General features: G+C 38.5%; 1 protein-coding gene across 1 annotated transcript in view; it reads right to left on the bottom strand.

Moving 5' to 3' along the window:
- The window catches only part of CACNA2D3 (calcium voltage-gated channel auxiliary subunit alpha2delta 3), a gene marked incomplete at both ends in the record, with an annotated part of 376,309 nt that overhangs the window by 256,375 nt on the left and 100,491 nt on the right, over positions 1-19,443 (bottom strand). The window contains one exon of the mRNA XM_084214355.1: positions 3,008-3,067. Coding sequence (XP_084070481.1) covers positions 3,008-3,067 — 60 coding nt within the window. The remainder of the gene's footprint in view (positions 1-3,007; positions 3,068-19,443) is intronic.

Genomic DNA, 19,443 nt, shown 5'->3' with positions numbered 1-19,443 from the left:
GATTGTAGAACCACAAAACCTGCAACAGCAAATACTCTGTCCTCCTGCTGGGTACCTGGGAACAGCAGTTGACCTCTATGCTGGGGGTTTTTCCATTATGTTAAAGTGACAAAATCAGGGGAATGGCTTCATTTCAAACAAAGGTGAGCACAGAGACATTCCCATATAAAGGAAGCAAATCTTTACACCGTTGGATATATTGTGACAGGGCAACTTGCTGCAGTAATATAAATGGTAACTTATTTTACATCCCCAATGCATTAGGCATGACTAAAGAAATTCCACTTATAAACTTGAAAATAATATTTAATAACACAGAATGACTTGCACCCATACCCACAGGGTAAGAAAACCCTGGACTGAGACTCAAATATAAGTAGCATTTAAAAGGTTATTTCCTTATAACTTCACATCCCTAAGAGAAAAAAAAAAAAAAAAGAATCTCCCAAACCCCAAATATTGCAAGGTAAATCTTTAAGGTCTGCTCTCACTGATTCATAGTTTGGCCATTACTCAAACATGCAGTGTATAATGCTGATGAGTTAAACATCACATCACCCATTTTGATTTATTCCTTTCAATTCTCTGGGAATTTTATTTATGTTTATAACTACAAGGTCAGTGGTGCCAATAGATTCAATCCAGGGATAGATAGTTGAATGCTTAGACCATTACACAGAATTACAGTTTATTGATTAGAATGCTTATGGAATAACTAAGGACAAAACTAATAATGTTACTAAGAAAAATGCCCAGAAGGGATCAGGTTTAGTCCAACCAAGTAATAGAGTTTCAGCATGCTGAAGAGAATACCAGCAGTCTAAAAGGTGAACTCTTACAGTTATTATTTTCTTTAAGTTGGTGCTCTTCTACAGTCAATAAAAATATTAATAATATTTTATTTCTCCCTTCTATCATTTTTATGTACTAAAACAATAATACCTATGCTGTCCTCAAGACACAGAAGACCAAATCCACCACAGTGTTTCTGTGAACCATAACAAGGCAGTTCACATCTTACACTCACAAGCACAGAGCTAGTAAAAGATCAGGAGGTCAAATGTCAGTTAACAATAATTATAAATTACTTGATATTTTTTGTTTAGTAGAACATTTCCTAGCAGAAGATGTTACCCTCTTTATTATCGTTCTCCAAAGCAAGGAAACCACTTTCTTTATGCGCTTTCTGAATTTCCAGAGTGTCTGAGCACAAAGAGCACAGGCTGGTGCTGTATCACATATCACTAATTCAAAGCATTTAATCCTGTCTTCCACACGTCGGCCAAAGCAATACAAATGCCAAGACATTCCTCTTTGATAGCAGAATTGTATACACTGTACATTATACAAGCCTTCTGTCCCCTTCCACTTGAATGTACACTATCAAATCATCCTGGCCATTACTTTCTATTGAGCAGATGGTATTATGAGATTTTTGATAAAGAACAACAATCACCCAGGAAGGGTTGCAAAGGGGTCGCTGAAACCAAGATTAACAATTGATTAGCTTTAATGGAGCGTGACAGTAATAAACAACAGAGCTGCACACAAAGATTTGATTGTCCTGTTAATGCTGCTGACACAAACGGCTTTTAACTGCCCTCCTGAAAGTGTTAATATCGCCAGAGCCCCGGCAAACCAAGGACTTTGTCAAACTGAGAACTGTCCTGCAGTGAAGAAGCATTTACTGCAGCCCTCTAAAACATCTTCCATAAAGTGTGTTTCTGATTTATTCAGACAATGGTTCCTATTTCTCCATGGCTTAAAGTTCAGGAAAATGAAACGCAGCACACCTCTGCAAGGCTGGAGTATAATGGAACTCTAAAGCATTTGAATAGAGAACTCAGCACTCCTCGAATATACAACAATAATGTGAATGATCATTTCCAGTGGGCTCATTTTATCCTTACTCCAGCCTGGGCTGACAGATCTCAGTATCACAGCCTTCTAAACTCAATTTTTTTATGCTTGGTTCTGATAAGTTCACTCTATTTTTGATTCCTTTCTGCACAGAAATCAGTAATTTGCATCACATTTCCATTAAAATAAAGTGGTTTGTGATTACTGGAAATAACCATGGCAAAATCTGAAAACAAAACTTAAAAGATCTGTTTGTTTCTTAGATACACAAATGGGGAAATGTCTATGGAAAAAGTCTCTGTTTCCTTTCATTCTTTAAGCCCAAAATTTAAATAGACTTTTGGTAAATATTCACAGAAGGCTTTAAAATTAAAACTAGGTAGAGGCAAAGCAGACAAAACTCCACCTAATGTGTCATTCAAGAAACCATGGATCTAAGAATTCAATTAAAGGTAAGGAGGCATTTACTCACCTAAGCATTAAGACTTTCTGTTAAACTTTTAATGTCAGATTAAATTACTCGGTTGCTAAAATCAACCTTTTTTTTTTTTTTAATTATGTGTCTTATTCAGGACAAGGATTTTCTTTTAAACATTTTAAGCTGTGAGCTTTTGTTTTAAACATTTTTGGCTGTGAGCTGCCACGGTGCTGCTCCCTCCCCTGTCGTTCCCATAGGGAACGCACACCAGTGGTGCGCTCTAAGGGCTCCTAGGAAAGGGAAAATCCAGCATCTGCTCCAGAGGCAGATCCCAGCACAAACCTCTGGCACAAACCAAGGTCAAGCTGATCCCATCCCCGTGGGTCCCAGCCCATCTGCACCCCCGGCTCTCTGCAGAGCAGCACGCTGCAGCGACGCAACACGAGATAATTGCTGGGTGTAAAATGTGATCTCCGCAGATATGCGGGGGAATTTCAATGAAATCTCTGACAGAGTGAAAGCCACCTGCTTGGTGCCCCAACACACAGGCACTAAGTACATAACCTGTCAAAATACTGAGCCAGAATTCATTAATTTCATTTCCTGTAATCAGCATCCTTCTATTACTCACACGCTTGGCTTTCTACAACAGCTATATCCAGCAAGCTGTTGTACAAACCATTAGTTATACTCTGATGATAAACATTCAAGAAAAGAATTATTTCCTACCTGTAAGTCAGCATCAAATTCATGTTTCAGGTAGGCATCTTCTGCAGCTTCAACAAGACGCTGGAAAAAAAAAAAGTGTGTTTTTTAAATAATGGAAAACAACTTTACAACTCGATATAAAATAAAGCTTGCTTAAGCATTTTGTGCAATTTATCTGCTCTCATACTTCACTGAATAGAGATAAATGATTTGGATTTAAAAAAAAATAAAGGAGCAAGTTTTTTAAACCCTCAGTATCCACAGTTGGTGGTACAAAACTCTAAAAACAGCTCAACTATTAATAATAAAGAAATAAAAGTCTCTTTTTTCACCAGTGCTCAGCTTTCTGTAGCTCCCATTCTAAAATTATTTTTGAGAGAACAAAAATAAAGTTGATTTCACATGGACTTTATTTTGCGCATAGGAGCCCTTTTCAAATCTTCCTTAACAGTAAAGAGGAGGAATTCCCCAATAATGCACTTGATTTCAAGAAACTGACCAAAAAAAATTTCTAAATTACACATCAACTATAAATGATAAGAAAAACATAGACTGGGTTTGTTTACCGATCAGGCTGAAATACTACCCTAACGTGGTACATTATCACAAGATTTTTCTGCAATTACAGAAGTAACATTTACTGAATGGCAGCAATTCAGTCGTATTTTTGCCCTCTTAACAATATCCAGAACTCCTCGTAGTAGTAATTTTTCCTCACCATTGTCATCTGACAGGAAAAAAACACAGTTGCACCAAAACACAGCTACCTGTACCATTGAATTCATAAAGGGGTTTGCTGCAGAGATTCTATTGGGGATTGACATTATACCCTTTCTAAGGTTTTACTCAGCATTTTTTATCCTTCAGAGTATTTTAACCATGGAGGAAACTCCTTCTAGTTTTCATTTAATCTACCTGAACATTCAACAAGCCAAAATGAAACAAAGAATACTCTGTGTCTTTTATTTTCTTTGCTCTATCAGACACTGGTACGCATGGATATTTTCACATATTTTACATCACAAAGCAAAGTCCAGACTCTCATTAACAATACACAGAGTGGGCAGCCATGCACACATTTTTCCCCCTTTTCATAACAGTTTGCACATTTATCAAGTCTTTGGATATAAATCAAAATGAAATCAGAATTCATATTGATTGCTATACAGTTTGAGCTATAATGGAAACTGAACCAAGAAAAACATTTCTGGTTGCTAATGCAGAACAAATGGTTGAGCAGAACGCTGACAGTTTGAGCAGAGCCCTGGTGGCTGCAGGGAGGGTTTGTGCTTGTCAGGTCTGCAGAGCAGCAGCGAGTCCCAGCCTTGCTCTGCATCTTCCCCCTGCTCCATCCCATCCCATCTCCCCCCTGATCCATCCCATCCCATCGAATCCCCATCCCCATCGAATCTTCCCCTGCCCCATCCCATCTCCCCCCTGCTCCATCCCATCTCCATCCCATCTCTTCCTGCCTCATCCCATCTCCCCCTGCTCCATCCCATCTCCCCCTATCCTCATCCCATCTCCCCCCTGCCCCATCCCCATCCCATTCCCATCCCATCTCCTCCTGCTCCATCCCATCTCCTCCTGCCCCATCCCATCTCCCCCTGCCCCATCCCATCTCCCACCCACCCATGACCAGTGCCAGCCCCAAAATCCCCGGGGTCTCTGCTGGGCTCCTGCCCCCTCCCTACACACCCCGTGGGGAGGCTCTCCAGACTTTTCTTTTGTGCAGAATTACAATCTCACACATACAATTAAAAGCTGGAAACACTCTTGATGCCTCAGCTGATACTGAAAAGCAGAGGTCACCTTCCCAGAGCCCTGTGCTGGGAGTAGCTCCCTGACATTTGGCTGGTTTCAGCTTTAAACATGCTGTCCCATGACAATCCAGCTGGTCACAGCAAACCCATTTAACCCAAACTGGAACTGAGCTGGGTCCAACACTGGCCAAATCAAGCCAGAACTGAACTGGCAAAATGTCTGAGCTCACCTTCCTACATACAGGTGTGAAAGAACCCAAAACTAGCAATGCATCCCAACCTGCTGCAGGAGGGGGATCCAGGGGAAAACGTTTCAAATGGAACTGTGAACCTCTGTGTCGTTGTTCCCACTACTCCTGGACTGTCTGAATAGTACCAAAATCAGACCTTGCAATGTGAAACACTAAAGAACCTTCATTTGAGCCACACATTTTTGTCTTTAGAATCTAAAAAGGGAAATAACACAAATTTTCTCCTCTGAAGGGGAAGCCTCATAGCAACTGAAATAAATCCGTACGCATTTGAACATTCTCTGAAGCCCATCTTTAATCAGCATGCTAGTGACCTTCTGAAAGGATTTTACAAATGCAGCCCTCATTTTTCAAACATGAAAAAAGCCTTTTATGTAAAATAACTGCTCTAATTCAATGCATTACCTTTATTTTCCTTTATTAGAAAGGCATAGGTGTATTACTACTCTGTGCTCACCTGATACAAAGGTTCATGACTGATGAGCTTGACAGTAAAAAAGTGAAAGGATCAAAAAAATTCTTCATACAGAAAAGAATACATGGAAAAGGAAACCATGTTTTTCTTTTTGTGCTGAAATACTTACTTAATCATCAAAAGAAAAATCATTATAGTATTTCATGAGATACCAGTGATATTAGATATCAGTACCTAGCGGGCTAGAAAAATAATTCATGGCTTCTTATATAGTTTGTATTGATCCCAATGTGTTTCAATTACATTTTTTGCCTCAGTGAAATAAATTTAAACTAAGATTTATCCCCACATATAAGAAATAACTAGAGAAGCATAAGATGGGCAATAGTAGAAACATCTGGAAACAAGGGCAGCTCAGAAATGAAAAGTACTGCATGTTATTTTATTGAATTATTCATTAAGATTTCAGTTGTTGCCTTTGTTTTTTTTAATGTACATTTCAGCAACATTCTCTACAAGAAACTCAATGACAAAGAAGTAAAGTGTCTACTGACAGGAATTTTTCCTTGAAGCTGTAGAAGCAAATACGTAAGCAAAATTTGTGCTTTGCCCTCACAAAATGAAATAAAAAAATTAAACTTTTGGTACATGAAATGAAAAAAAATACGAGCATGTGCTGCACTTTCAATGTGTCAGTCCTTAACCACAGTTTGCTTTAAGTCTCTCAACACCATTATGAAGGAAACCATGAGAAATCTGGAAGAGTTACAGAAAAGGAAAGCCAATAATAAGTCCAACCCCACAAAATGACATATTAGTGGATATACACAAATTATATCAGAATGAAGAAATTGAATGCAAATGTTTCATGGGGTTTTGTTGTGGGTTTTTTTTTTGGGGGGGGGGGATGTGTTGGATTTTTTTTTTAAAGAGGTCCCCAAAGGGATGAAGCACAATGGAAGAAATTTCTTACCACTCTGCAGGCAAAAACAGAAAAACCACATGTAATACTGCAACTTTTTTATATGGAGGCAAAAGATCCCTTTTAAAATATTTTAATGACTGAGCAGTTATCTAGCAGTGAGTCTCAACATTAGCATGATTAACAATTTTAGCTTAATAGTTTATAACGACATTCTTAATAGAAATGCCAATATATTTTCATTGGAGTAACCATGCTGTCAAATCCTTGCTGGAGCAAGTAAATGCTTCCCAAGCTGTGGTTATCCTGAAGGGAATTGTGAGTTATCTGCCTGCACTTACATGGAATGAATTATGAGCACAGAGTGAGAATTGCTACACTAACACCATTCAAGGGTGTTTTTAGAAGAATTTAGCCCTAAATGTGGAAAAGTGTCTGTGTGCACGTAAACAGGCAGGTCAAGGGCAGCACACAATCTTTAGATAAAGCAATTATAATGTTCTAAGGCACAGCTCAATTGAGGCACTCCCAGTTAAAGAACTAATCCTTAGAATTTTCCCAACACACATAAACATGAGAAAGATGAAGTGCCTGACCCAGGATATCACAATGCAACGTGGATAAAAGCAGGGCATGAAGCAGGAGATGAACAAATAACATCATCACAAAAAACCTCCAAATGTTCACCACAACACGAGATCAATGTTTTGTATGTTCAGTGGTACTGGTGTTATAAATAACATAGAAAAAGTTGAGGGATGAAAAAGAAATGTTTTTTACCTCACAGTAATTTTCTTAAAAAATAAATCACTGAGCTACCTCTCAAGTTACCTAACAAGGTAATTTTCTTGACAAATGGTATTATAATTTCTGTGAATTGATATTTCCAGATAAATTCTTTCAAGTTAGGTTGCTATAGATAGAGCAAAGAAAAAGGTGAAACAAAATGGATGAGGTACAAGAGGAATCCAGCAAAAAGTAAAGGGGAAAAGGAACAGAAATGGAGAGGAGAGGTGGAAATAAAAGCTGCAAATAATAATTTCAAGAAAAAAAATCAGACAAACATCCAGAGGGTAGGTAGTTATTTTAGCTTCTGAGATCTTTTCTCTCTTCACGTACTTTTTAAGGGTTTCAGATTACTTCTCAATGATTTTCCTTCATTAGAATCCCATTTTAAAGTTAGATTAAATAAATTCATAAGCATAACCAAATTTGAAACAGTTTCTGAACTCCTGAACTGTGGAGGGTCACTAATCTTTATCCATGAATGCTCACAGAAGTTATGCCCTTCTCTCTTTTCAGCTATCAAATCTTAAAAAAAAAAAGTATTTCATTATTTCCTTTCCATTTTTCTAAGATGAACCAACTGTAATGCATAAAACAAGAAATGCTTCTCAAAATTATTCTTCTCAAAAACAAACTGCTACAAACCACAAAACCAGAGAAGATGGCTCAAATTAAATTATAACTAGCATCAGCTAGGTACTGGTATCATCTGAGTCCATAACATAAATAGTTTCTATTGATTAATAACAATTTAATAACATTTCTTTTAAAAAATGCACTGGCATATCACAGTCATTAAAGAAGTGTAGAAAAACCTGTAGGCTGCTCTTATATTCTAGCATCAAATGCATTCAACCAACAACAAAAAACAGCCTTGAACCTTAACAAACTTTCTCATTATTTCCCATGGCATCAGATCTATTTGAGGTTCCTAAAAACATTAATATAACTTCGATGTTGATTTGAGATGTGTTTTGGAAGAAATAATAATAATAATCATTTGTGTAACTCTAACAGGTCTGTCTCTCTGACTCCTACATATATGGAATTGTAAGCAAGATTTCTATCTTAATCAAATGTAATGAACTCTGTTAAGAAAAACAGCAGATAACAAGAAAGGAAAACCTATGCTTGTTTTTAAAACCTTATTTCTTTTGTAGCAAGGTTTATGGTACATTACCAACCAAAAACCAGCAGCATTCTGTGTGCTGAAACACCACTTTTCTGTGTGCAGAAAAGACTTACAGCCACCAGTAGTTACCCTTCTTCGGGTGAAATATTCAGTGCAATTTTAATAGCCTTGCTATTGATTTGCTTGTCTAATTTCCAATCAAAATTTACAATAACTGAGCTGTGAATATGCCAAAAATATTTCCTAAAGTGCTGCCAGATAACTATTTAAACATAGTTCAGCAGTTGAAAGTATTCCTGGGAGAGAAATGAGGTTGGGTTTCCATCATCAGAGCAATTTTCCTCGCTGGCTTCCCCGTGAGAAGCCTGCACTGTGCAGGTGGGATCAGCAGGAGATCACTGGGCTCTAAGGACATTACCCAGGTACCTTCCTGTCACCTCCCCATTTTGGGGTTCATTCAGATGTGAAAAAGGGGTTTTCCTCCCCAGGAAACCTGTAAGGCTGCAGGTTCTTTGAAAACTTCTGAAAAGGCGGGGCTGTTTTGAGAGAGAACAAGATTTATTAGCATGAAGTGAGCTTAGGTAATATTCTGGCATGGTGCTAATGCTGCTGCAGGTCCTCCTGAGCTCCCTCAGAGTTCTGGGGTTTGCTCCTTTCACAGCTCATTTAGCAGACAAGGTAAAGGAGCCAAGAGACATTTTGGTGTTGTGCTCAGCCTCGCTTTTATTTCCCATGCCCAGACCCAGTATCATGTCAGAGAGCAGTGAATGCCCCAGGGTGCAAACAGGTCTCCCAATCTCAATGTTTTATCACAGAAAGCTTTGCACCTGTTTGCTGTACCACAGAGAGGAGCATCAGACACTGATGCTGACCTTGGAGGAATATTTGCTCCTGTCAGGAGCGCCCCAGGCTCTCAGCAGGGCAAGGACACCAGCCTGGCAGCGGGGCTGATTCAGTCCTTGGGGTGGGGGACACACAAACACGTATTTTAATGACTGAGAAATCTCCTGGACCCAGGAGAGAGCTGTCCTGGCAGTGTATTTTATACCCCAGATTGTTCTCCTCAGCTGTGTGGTATTCTCTAGGAAGTTTTAGCTCTAAAATTGCTGTTGCTGTGACTAAGATGCACCAAAAAATTATTTAGTGCCTGTTCCCTTGCTATTGAAATTCCTAGTGCTTGTGGCTTAAGATAGATATCAGTCTTGCAAGTAATGCCATACAAAAACTGCCTGCTCTGTGACTACTATCAAATTCCACTGCAACCCAGCCAGACAATGCTCAGCCACACTTAGTGCAGCAAAGCACAATCAAAGCAGAAATTATAAATAAAGGATAAAAATAAATTAAAAGCTTAGCATATGCAATTATCGCAAATAACTTCAATTATCCACTTACATTCATTGAAAACTGGCAGATATTCAGGTTGATTGTTGTTAGAGTGCTAGCTGGTTTTTTGAAGCAACAAGAGTTCAGCTTGGCACAGTGCTGGACAAAACAGAAATGACACTGCAAGTGGATTAAAGTATGTGAAATTCACACGTTGCATAACAGTGGCTGAGACAATCCTGGAGTAATTAGATGCATTTCTACTTAACTAGGCTGACACTATATTTAATTATGGCATCTGGAGATTGCCAGGGCATTGAAGGAAGGCTCCATATGAAGATTATAACACATTTGTCTTGTACCAAGTTCTTCAATGCTCAAAGGCTGCACAAACCCAATATATGGAGATATAAAATATGCAGATTATCAAATCTGCTCCTACCATGTTATTATGTCTAGCACTGAGCAGAATGAGGTGCTAACTAGGGTTTTATTCCATACTTTTAATTCCGTATGTCCCAGACATCAAGGAATCGGTTCAGCTGCAGACACAACTTAGGGCTGTTCCAGGGACATGTAAAATGGGATTTGCCTGGCTGGGGTACAGCAACAGCCAGCTCCTTCAGCCACCCCGCCTGCCTCAGGGCCAAGAGGAAGATTCTTCAGAATTTTGCACCAACCACACATCCACCCAAGGTTGTGTAATTCTCTGGCAGCACCTTCATTCATCCTTTTCACTTCACTTGCAACATGGGAATACAAAGTTTTACTTTCAACGAGTAGTTCACAACCAGTGCATTTTTCTCTTCCACATATATTTAAAAATTCAATAAAAATGTTACTTTGTAAAGCACCTTCCAGAAGCAAGGCAAACAGCCTGTGTATGAGTCCATAGACTCACCTGTTCACACACACCTTTAAATATTGTCAACACTAACCTGTGAGGGTCAGTATGATCCTTTTGCCCTTCTCCTGTATTGAAACCCCTAGATTAAAGCATCTGATTTATTATTTTTTCACACATTTAGGGTGCCACAGGTCATATTCTTTACCTGGCTGTCACAAATGCCTTCCTGCTTGGATAATGCCAGACTGTCTTTTCTGCGTTCAGGGCAGTGAGGATTTTCATGGCTGAGCAAAAACATCTCCCCCTCAGCTCTGACAGCTCTCAGCACCACTGCTGGATGCTTGGCAGGTCTTGCTTGAGAAAGATTTGGGATCACTGTTTTCATGCTAATTCTTTTAATGCAAATTCTCCTTTGGTAGAATTTTTCTCACCTAACCTCATCTGTTTCGAAGTTAATCATCTCTCCATTGAAGTGTCCTAAACATCCTTCAGATGTAGAGACAGGAAACTCCAAAGGTGCTGCATGTTCCATTCTAAAATAGCTGACAAGATACAGAAAGACCTTTGGAACTTTTCCTTCACTCTTTTCTTCCCTAGATGTTTAACTTCGTGTGATTGAAACTAAGGGAGATGAATCCCACACCATATGTGCACACAAATGAGCTAAGGAGAAATGGAAATATTCCCATGTTCACTCAATAGGGAAAAGGACACCTGAAGCATCACTCTGTCCTGCCAGCAGTCCTGGGATGAGCCAAGGTGTTTCTGTTCTCTTTGCATTTAGAAGCACCAAGTGAAATCAAATGTCTTTGCTTTGTTCCCTTACCTCTGCATTAAGGCTTAGTCCCCCAAGTTAATTCAAATTCAACTTGCAATTTGTGGTCTGCTTCAACCAAACCACTCATGCTATACTGTCCTCCTTTCAGTTTCCAACCAGATTACTGTCACACAACAGCAGAAGAAAAATCCTCAAGATCTGTTACTCCAAACAAAGGTCAGTTCCAGGGTTTGCAGGGACTGACTTCCCTCCTCTAGCCCAGCACTCCATCACAAGGCACAGAGCCTTGTCTCCACTCTCAAACCCAGCAATGTCCATTGGACTGGCTTTTAATTCTCTCAGGGCAGAATGCCAGCTGCCAATAGATTCACTGAAAAGAAAAAAAAAAAATCTAAACACTGAAAGGAAAACGAAACACCAAGTTTTCAACTAAAAATTTCCCAGCTCCTTCTGGCAAGTAGAATTGTCTAAGATAGATATTGAGGCAAATAGAACATTGTTGGGAAGATGTGAGGAAAGCAGCTAGTTTCCATTTCTAAATGCATCAGTAGTGGACTTTGCAAGCATTCACCAAAGACTCAGAAATCCAGTGTTACATCTCAAGTGAAACAGGCACAGATTCAATAATAGAATGTACCAAATTCTGCCTTCAAACACAGCCATAGCTTAGTCCTGGTCCTTCTCTCACTGAGCACAGACCTAGACCTGCCCCTGTTTCTTTTCTACTCCTCTCTCCATATCCTGAGCTCATTAATACCACATGAGGTGACCCAAACTCCACTGACAAAGCTTTTCATACTACTCTCCACCTCTTCTGTGTCACCTACCAACTATTCTTTCTTCTTCTGCATTACAGCTTTGGTGTGCACGCTGTCAAGCATGTTCATGATCAGTCTTTTCTAGGTCCCTACCAATTCCTCACTGCTGACTTCCCTTTCCAATGTTCCCTATTCCCCTTGCATTCTCATTAAGCACATCTGGAATATCTTGCTCTAGCACAGTCGAATTCTGTTGCCTTTGTCTCTTTGGACCATCTCATTCTGCTCTCCTTGTGGCAGTACATTCCTCAGCCTCTCCTAAACCCACCAGCAGACCCCCTTGGCTGCTGCCCCCCCCATTTTCCAGTGCCCCAAGGTGGGCACAGAGGGAGGAGAGCTCTCTCCTGGCCCAGCAGAGACAGACACTCTTTCCCCTGGCTGCTGCTGCCTAAGCAATAGCAAAGTAATGACCCAGCTGGGGGAAAGTCTTGTTCAGCCCTGTACAGAAAATTCACAGTGCACAGAACTTTCAAAGATTTCACTTGCAGACAGTCTTGCTGTGATACATTTCTAATGGCCATATGCCTCCATGTGTGGAGTTTCCAAATGCTAAAAACTTGATCCAGCTGGAACAGAATTTCAAAGAAAACCTTGTGTCAAGGCCCCAGCCCTGCCAATTTCAAGAGCTGGTTCCCAAGCACAGAAGTGCTACAGAGTTTTAATGAAAAGAACATCAGTATTATGTTTAAAAGAGTAAACCAATGCATTTTCCCCGGCTTCTCTTGTAAAAAGATGACGTTCAATGATAAAATTCCAAGCTTCTTTGGTCTCCTGAACCATACTTTATAGTTCTTGAGACTTCATTGCTGAGAATGCTGGAAATAATTACAAAATCAACTTTCAGACTAAGTGATAATTTAGTCTGTGCATAGTTTAGTATATTCTGGCTGGTCTGGTGCAAAAAAGGAAAAAAAAAAAGACTATGTTGAAACTCTCTAGTTTTGGACATTTTGGAAAAACTCCCTGGTGTAGACACTTGTCCAGTCTTAGTAACTGGACATCAGTTCCATGTACCTGAAGGATTTTGCTGGTACCTGTGGATTAATGCTCAAGTCCCAGAGAGTACAGGGGTATCACTTTGCTAAAGTCACAATTAAATACAAGTCTGGATTCAGGTACAGACACCATCCCATCTATTCATTTATTTATTTTTTATTTATTTTTAAATAATAGTATTTTAAATTCTATCTTAAGAACAATACTAAACCGTCCTTGCAATTAAAGGAAAATTGCAAATTCCCAAAACCAAAAGAAAGGCTACATTGCATAGTCAAAACCTTATCTGCTTTGCTTTGTAAAGGGAATAAGTTCAAATCCAGTGGGTGTTTTGTTCCTTATTAAGAAGTCTTGTAACTTGTATTCTCCTAGTGACTAAAAGATAGCTATACTTTCACCTCTTAATTAGTTTTTATCAACTGAAACATTCACCATTTAATTATCTTATGCAGATTTGTTTGGAAAACTAAGTAAAATATGCAACACAGCACATAATTTCCATTAAGTTTGACACACCTCTAGATTTTGGTATGACCTAGGGAACTCTTTTCATAGAATACTCCCATTTTTCTGACTAATTTTTTTCTCTTGCCTCTCAAAGTGCTTCTAAAATGCACCTGGGGAACAATAAGAGTCTTCACAGAGCTAACCAACACCTGCAGGTTCAAAAAGTAACAACCAAGACTACAATCAAGCCAACAAAAACTATTAACTTAAGTTTGCAGAGGCAGTGAGTAAATTATAACAATAGTTCTGCATTTATCTTGGATTATAAGAGAATTGTGAACCACCCCACGCTGCCTTCTGCTGAAATCCCTCACCCACCACCACTGGTTCTCCACCAAGCAATTACCTACAACCAGAAAATGTGCTCCAACCTGCAAAATCCTAACAAGGAAAAGGAAAAAAAAAAAAAAAAAGAAGAGGAAATTAAATGTGTTTTCTATGACCAAACCATTATAATTAATGTTTACACTACACCAGGACACAAAGATGAGTCAAACATGCTCAGTAATTAGGCTTTCATCATAGGCCCTTGAAGAAATAAGGAGCAAAGTGAAATTAAGAACACTTCTGTGCAACACTTAAATGTTTCAGAATGAGTTCTCACCAACTGAGATCTCACACAATCACTATAAATTATATAAGACCTCAATAATGTAAGTACCAATAAACAGACATAAAAATTTTTAAAAGACAGAGAAATTACTTCTTTCATCCGAAAACATCTCAGTGGTCTGCTGTAACTATTGGCAGAAAATCTGAGATAACTATTGCCTGAAAAACCTTGGGAGAAGGATTCAGAAAATTAGAGAGTATACAGATATTGCATATATAATGAACAGGAGGTGCAGCTCAGTTTACACTCCTTCCGTGCTCTTCAATTGGTGGCAAGAAATTTGCCTGCTCCACTTTTGAATTCAAAGTGTAACACTGGTAAATTCTAAAATACCTTCATTTTTCTCACTTTTAACTCAATGATGTAATAGATGTTGACATATTACTAACTTTCACAAGCTTCTTGGACTATTCAGGTATTTCCTCAGCTAAGTAGAGGAAGCCCTTGATTTACTACAGCTCTGACAGAGCCCTGCCAAAAAAACCATTTTCTACCCACATCCTGAGCAGCTCTCACTGTAAAAATAAGCAAAACCACAACAACAAAATCAAAAGAAATACAATTTTAAACAGAAAATATATAGCCAAAGTTTGCACATATTTAGCAAGGCTATCATTTATCATCAGTTCCCTCTTTTAGGCTATTTATAAGAAATCAATCCGTGCTTTGCTTGGATCTAACTGAATCACTTGTAAAGAAAAATCAACAACTTGAACGTGAATTTTAATGGATGGTTTCTATTAATTTCATGGGGTTGATTGATGAGCACAGCAACCTACTGATCTAAAGCATCAGATCCTAACAGCATCTCCAAAAGCTGAAGTACTGCAGGCACTAACAAATCTGAGACCTAAGCAGTTCTTGCTCATTAGCAGTCTACTTGTGAAGTGCTCTTTCCCCATCACTGCTCCCCTCCAAGCTTTGTTATTTAACATTCCACTGTCAAAATAAAATAGAACTACAGCTATGTCACCCTTAAACTTTCAAATCTAGGAGGTTTTACCCTCCATGTCTGCTTAAAAAGTAATTTTTATTATCTGGTGTAGGTAGGAATAAATTATGTTTGCCATGTAACATTTCCTGGAGAGCACAGGGTTTTGGGGACAAAGACTGCCACCTTTTGGCAATAGTCTGTAACAAAAACCCAGTTTCTTATGTAAATTATCTTATTCTAGGGAACATCTTTATTGTATTATTTTAGCATCTTCTATCCAGCAAAGAGAAGAACAAAACATTGGGTTTAACTGAAGCCAACCTGAAAGAATTCCAATTTTTAGGATTGTTGCATAGCAACACAGGTTTTTCAGCTTGAATTCAGAGAAATCAGACCTAGGAAGTTTTTTCTGGAGGACCCTCTGAGTGGATAGCCCTGGCACACAAAGTTGAATATTACATAGGAAAATTCCTTTTTCAAACATCTTTTTTTTTTTTAATGCAGTTTTTTCCCCCATGCAGCGCTGATTTAACTTTTGGGTAAGTCTGCTCTATTCATTAGGTCAGAAGGTCCAAAGAAAAATTATTAAATAATTAAAATGTATCAGAATATAAATAATCTACTGCCAACCTTAAATGGCATTTTCTACTTTTTCAATAGTTGACCTTAGGAACAAGGATTTTTCATGATGTTTGGAGTGTTGGGGCTTTTCTAGTAGCTGAAATAAAAAGGGGTAAAACCAGATTCCATCATACAGCACAAGGGGTACATACAGCTCCCAGGGATTCAACAGAAAAACTTTTATATTAGGCCATGTACCTGATGCAAAAAACCATCAGGGAATGGTGGAATCACCAACCAGCAGTTCTCTTGATAGAGCAAGGCAAAGGAATTACTGAAATAAATAAATTAACAGAATGTATGAAATGTTTGAATTCCATTTGAGAAATGTAAAAGTGCACAGGTAGAATTCTTCTCAAACATGGACAGAAACTCTTGGGGAATAATTCAAGAATGGTTTGGGGCTTCAGAAGAGTCCTTAGAGGTTCCAGAGAATACTCACAGCAAATGAAACATGCCATGAGTATGAAATACACTGAGAGATCCAAAAGTGATCGGTAATACAGAGGACAGAGGAAGGGCCAAAACAGAACAGAGGGCCTGAGAAAAGCTTGTAAATCAGCAGCATGGGGAGAATAATTATCCAAGTTTTTATTTTCACCAGAAAAGTAAAACCCAGAACTCACAGAGAACAGCTGAGAAGATGAATGAAGACAACACTGATAGAGCCAGATGAATTTGCAACTTCAATACGTGAAGAAATCAAAGTTGAAGAATGAACACAGAAATGCAGATATATTTTTGTTAAAACAATTACAGAAAGATCAAAAGAGTATTTTACTGAGCTTCTCAATGCTGAAATTCACAAAAGCAATCGGCGTTTTTCCAGACAGCTGAGCCATTTGTAGAAGAATGAAATTGTGAAGAGCTTCAAGAGGCAATCAGAACACTGAGGAGAAACAAAAGCACCAGGTGTGGGTAATCTTGGCACTGAATTATCAAGAACAAGAAGGGGAAAGGAAGTCAAACACTTTTTAGGGGCATTTGGTTAGTTTGGGGAAAATTGTCAAACATTAAGATACATGTGCAGTGTTAAAAAATTTTTTTAAATAATCTGCTTTAACAAAAAGTCTAGTTTTACAATGAAGAATAGAATTTTGAAACTTTAGTTGGTTTTAGCTGTAAATCTGTTTTATTTCTAGCATGTTAAAAACATATCTTTCTTCTACAAATGTTGGAGGGGTTTTGTTGGTGTTTTGGTTTGTGGGGTTTGTTTTGTTTTTTTTTTTTTGGTTGCTGGTAGCTTTTTAATTGTATTAAACACACATAATCTACAAAAACCAGGAACTTGAACAGCACTATACTCTTGATTCTAAGAACCCAAATATCATCAAAATTAAAAGCTCACACCCTTTAAAATCTGTATTGAAAACAAGTGACTAACCCCTTGCCATATGGAATTTCATGGATTTAACTGAATTTCAGCAGTATAATTCTGCTTTTACTAGTGGGAGTCATGAAAGCAGATGAAGGGTAGCAGAGCACAGCAGAGTCTACTACCTGTCTGGCACCACAGGCACCCTGCACAGATGGAAGAGGGATCTGGTACAGGCTCCTAGGCTTCCACACCACCCAATTCCCAGCTCTTTGGAGCAGGATAACAGCACATGCCGCCTAAAAACCATTCTGCTGCTGTCAGCAGGACTTCCATATGGGGACTGCCACGTTCCCACTGCACACATTTCATGGCTGCCTGAAGAATGTGCCATTTCCAGTCTTTCCAAAATCATGTCCTGGTGGTCAGGCTTAATGTCTGCAATCCCCTCGGCCTTGGTAGTTCTCTACTGGCTGAGGAGGTAAAGAAAAACATTTTTTTAGAACTCTTAGGTATAAAGGCTGGGATTAGGGTTGTAAAGCAGTATCATCTTGGCAGCCTCAACTCTGAATTCCTTTGGTGTTGAATTTTGGGAGACAATTTTTATTTTTTTGGGGGTGGAGGGAGGGGGAGATTATTGTTGTTTTGGGATTTTGAGGAGTTGTTTTGCATATGCTGCTTTCTCTGCTCAAGTTAAGTCTTTTTCCAATAGGTGTTTGAAGTGTTTGCCAAATGATATTCAAATAAAAATGTGTAAGATGTTTCCCATGAATCTTTAAGAAGTATGAATGATGGCTAAGTCGTACACTAATAAAACTTGCAAGGTCAATTTTATTACACAAATGTGTAACAGACTGTGTAAATGGCAATTAAATCCTCGATTTTTGAAACTTGGGATATTGCTTTCTTCTTCAGACATTCTGTAGGGATTTTCAAAAGCAGGCATTGAACCCCAGGGATCTCCACTGCTACATCTAGAAAAATATTTCAGTTCCTCATTAAGAGAAACAGCAAAAACCCCAAGAATAAGCCCTTTTAGAGTAGGGAAACAGTACAGTAGCTGTAAATACCACAATGGAGCACTCCAATGTATAAATATGGGTATTGATCAATTCAGATCCCATTTTGTTACAAAAGTGGCACTGACCACCATCACTCTGAACTCTCTGCCCAGGCAAGGTAAATGGAAGAATAACACAATATCTTACTTTTACTTTTTTTTTTATACATGAGTTGTATATATGAACTTTTAACATCTGCAAAGAAACAGTCAAAGCAACAGGGAAATGTGCAAGTGCAGCCCTACCCTGTTTATTCCACACAGAGAGGGTGACCTCCAAAGGAAGAAAGTTATTGTCCCACAGTATTTCACCAGGCAGTTACTTTGTCTTCAAATCTACTTCAGAATCAATGGAAAAACCCGTCTTAAATAAAGATTGTAAAGAAAGCTAGGTTAGACACTAATAAAAAGCCCCCAAATTATTATTTCTGACCTGCTTACAGCAGTTTCACACAAAACACTTTCATTTATGCAGACTACACTGGCTTGGGCTCATTTCCCAAATCATTTACATTGTGATACAGGTTTTCACTGTTCTTAAAACAATTTTATCTCCATTTTAAAGGACTACAGAAAAGGTAAAGAAAAATTTACCATTCTGAGTGAGCCAACACAGTCACAATATTGTTTTGTTTATGAGTCCCTTCTCTATTTTGGTTTATGTCTTTCCTGATGCCATGGAAGTACCAAAGGATATGCTAATGATAAGCCTTAGTGGCACTGCCAGATAACACTTTAAAGGTGAAATGCAGAATTCTCTAATAACCTTGGTAGGATAGTCATCCTCCCTGAAACACTGAGCAAAGCCACTCTTTTTCCATCACATTACTCAGCCCCAGAAATGAAGGAACAAACCTCAGATTTGGGATTGTTTTTTCTTTTTTCTCTTTTGGGTTTAGTACATCTAGAGCTAAATTTTATTTGGAAGTATCACTTCTTTGAAATGGATAGTGGTTTGTTTCAGGTTCAAGAGTTAAAAGGATAAAAAAAGAAATTTTAGCTCTGTAAGACAGCTGATTGCTTGCTGCAGGTATTCTGGTAATACTGCACAAAAACAGCTGTTCAGCCACCTCACATTACAGTACTAAATTCTTGAGTTCTGTGTGGCAACTGCTATATTCAAATATTCTTTGTGTATAAAGATCAAACCTTGAAAAATTATGTGGTTTGCTCTGTTGAGATGTCTAACTATTGACATCCCCAAAGTAACTTGGAGTCATGCAGTTCTCAGCTCATTTAACAGATTTTACACAGATTTCTTCCACATCAATTAATATTGTCTAAAACATTATAAATTATGAAAATCTGTCATGCTAAAGACAAATCAAATATTAGAAGCATTTCCAAATAACCTTCATCTAGCAATTATCACA

The sequence above is a fragment of the Fringilla coelebs genome, assembly GCF_963513975.1.
Source record: "Fringilla coelebs genome assembly, chromosome: 13".
NCBI lineage: Eukaryota > Metazoa > Chordata > Aves > Passeriformes > Fringillidae > Fringilla > Fringilla coelebs.
This window is presented reverse-complemented; position numbering and strand designations above follow the sequence as displayed.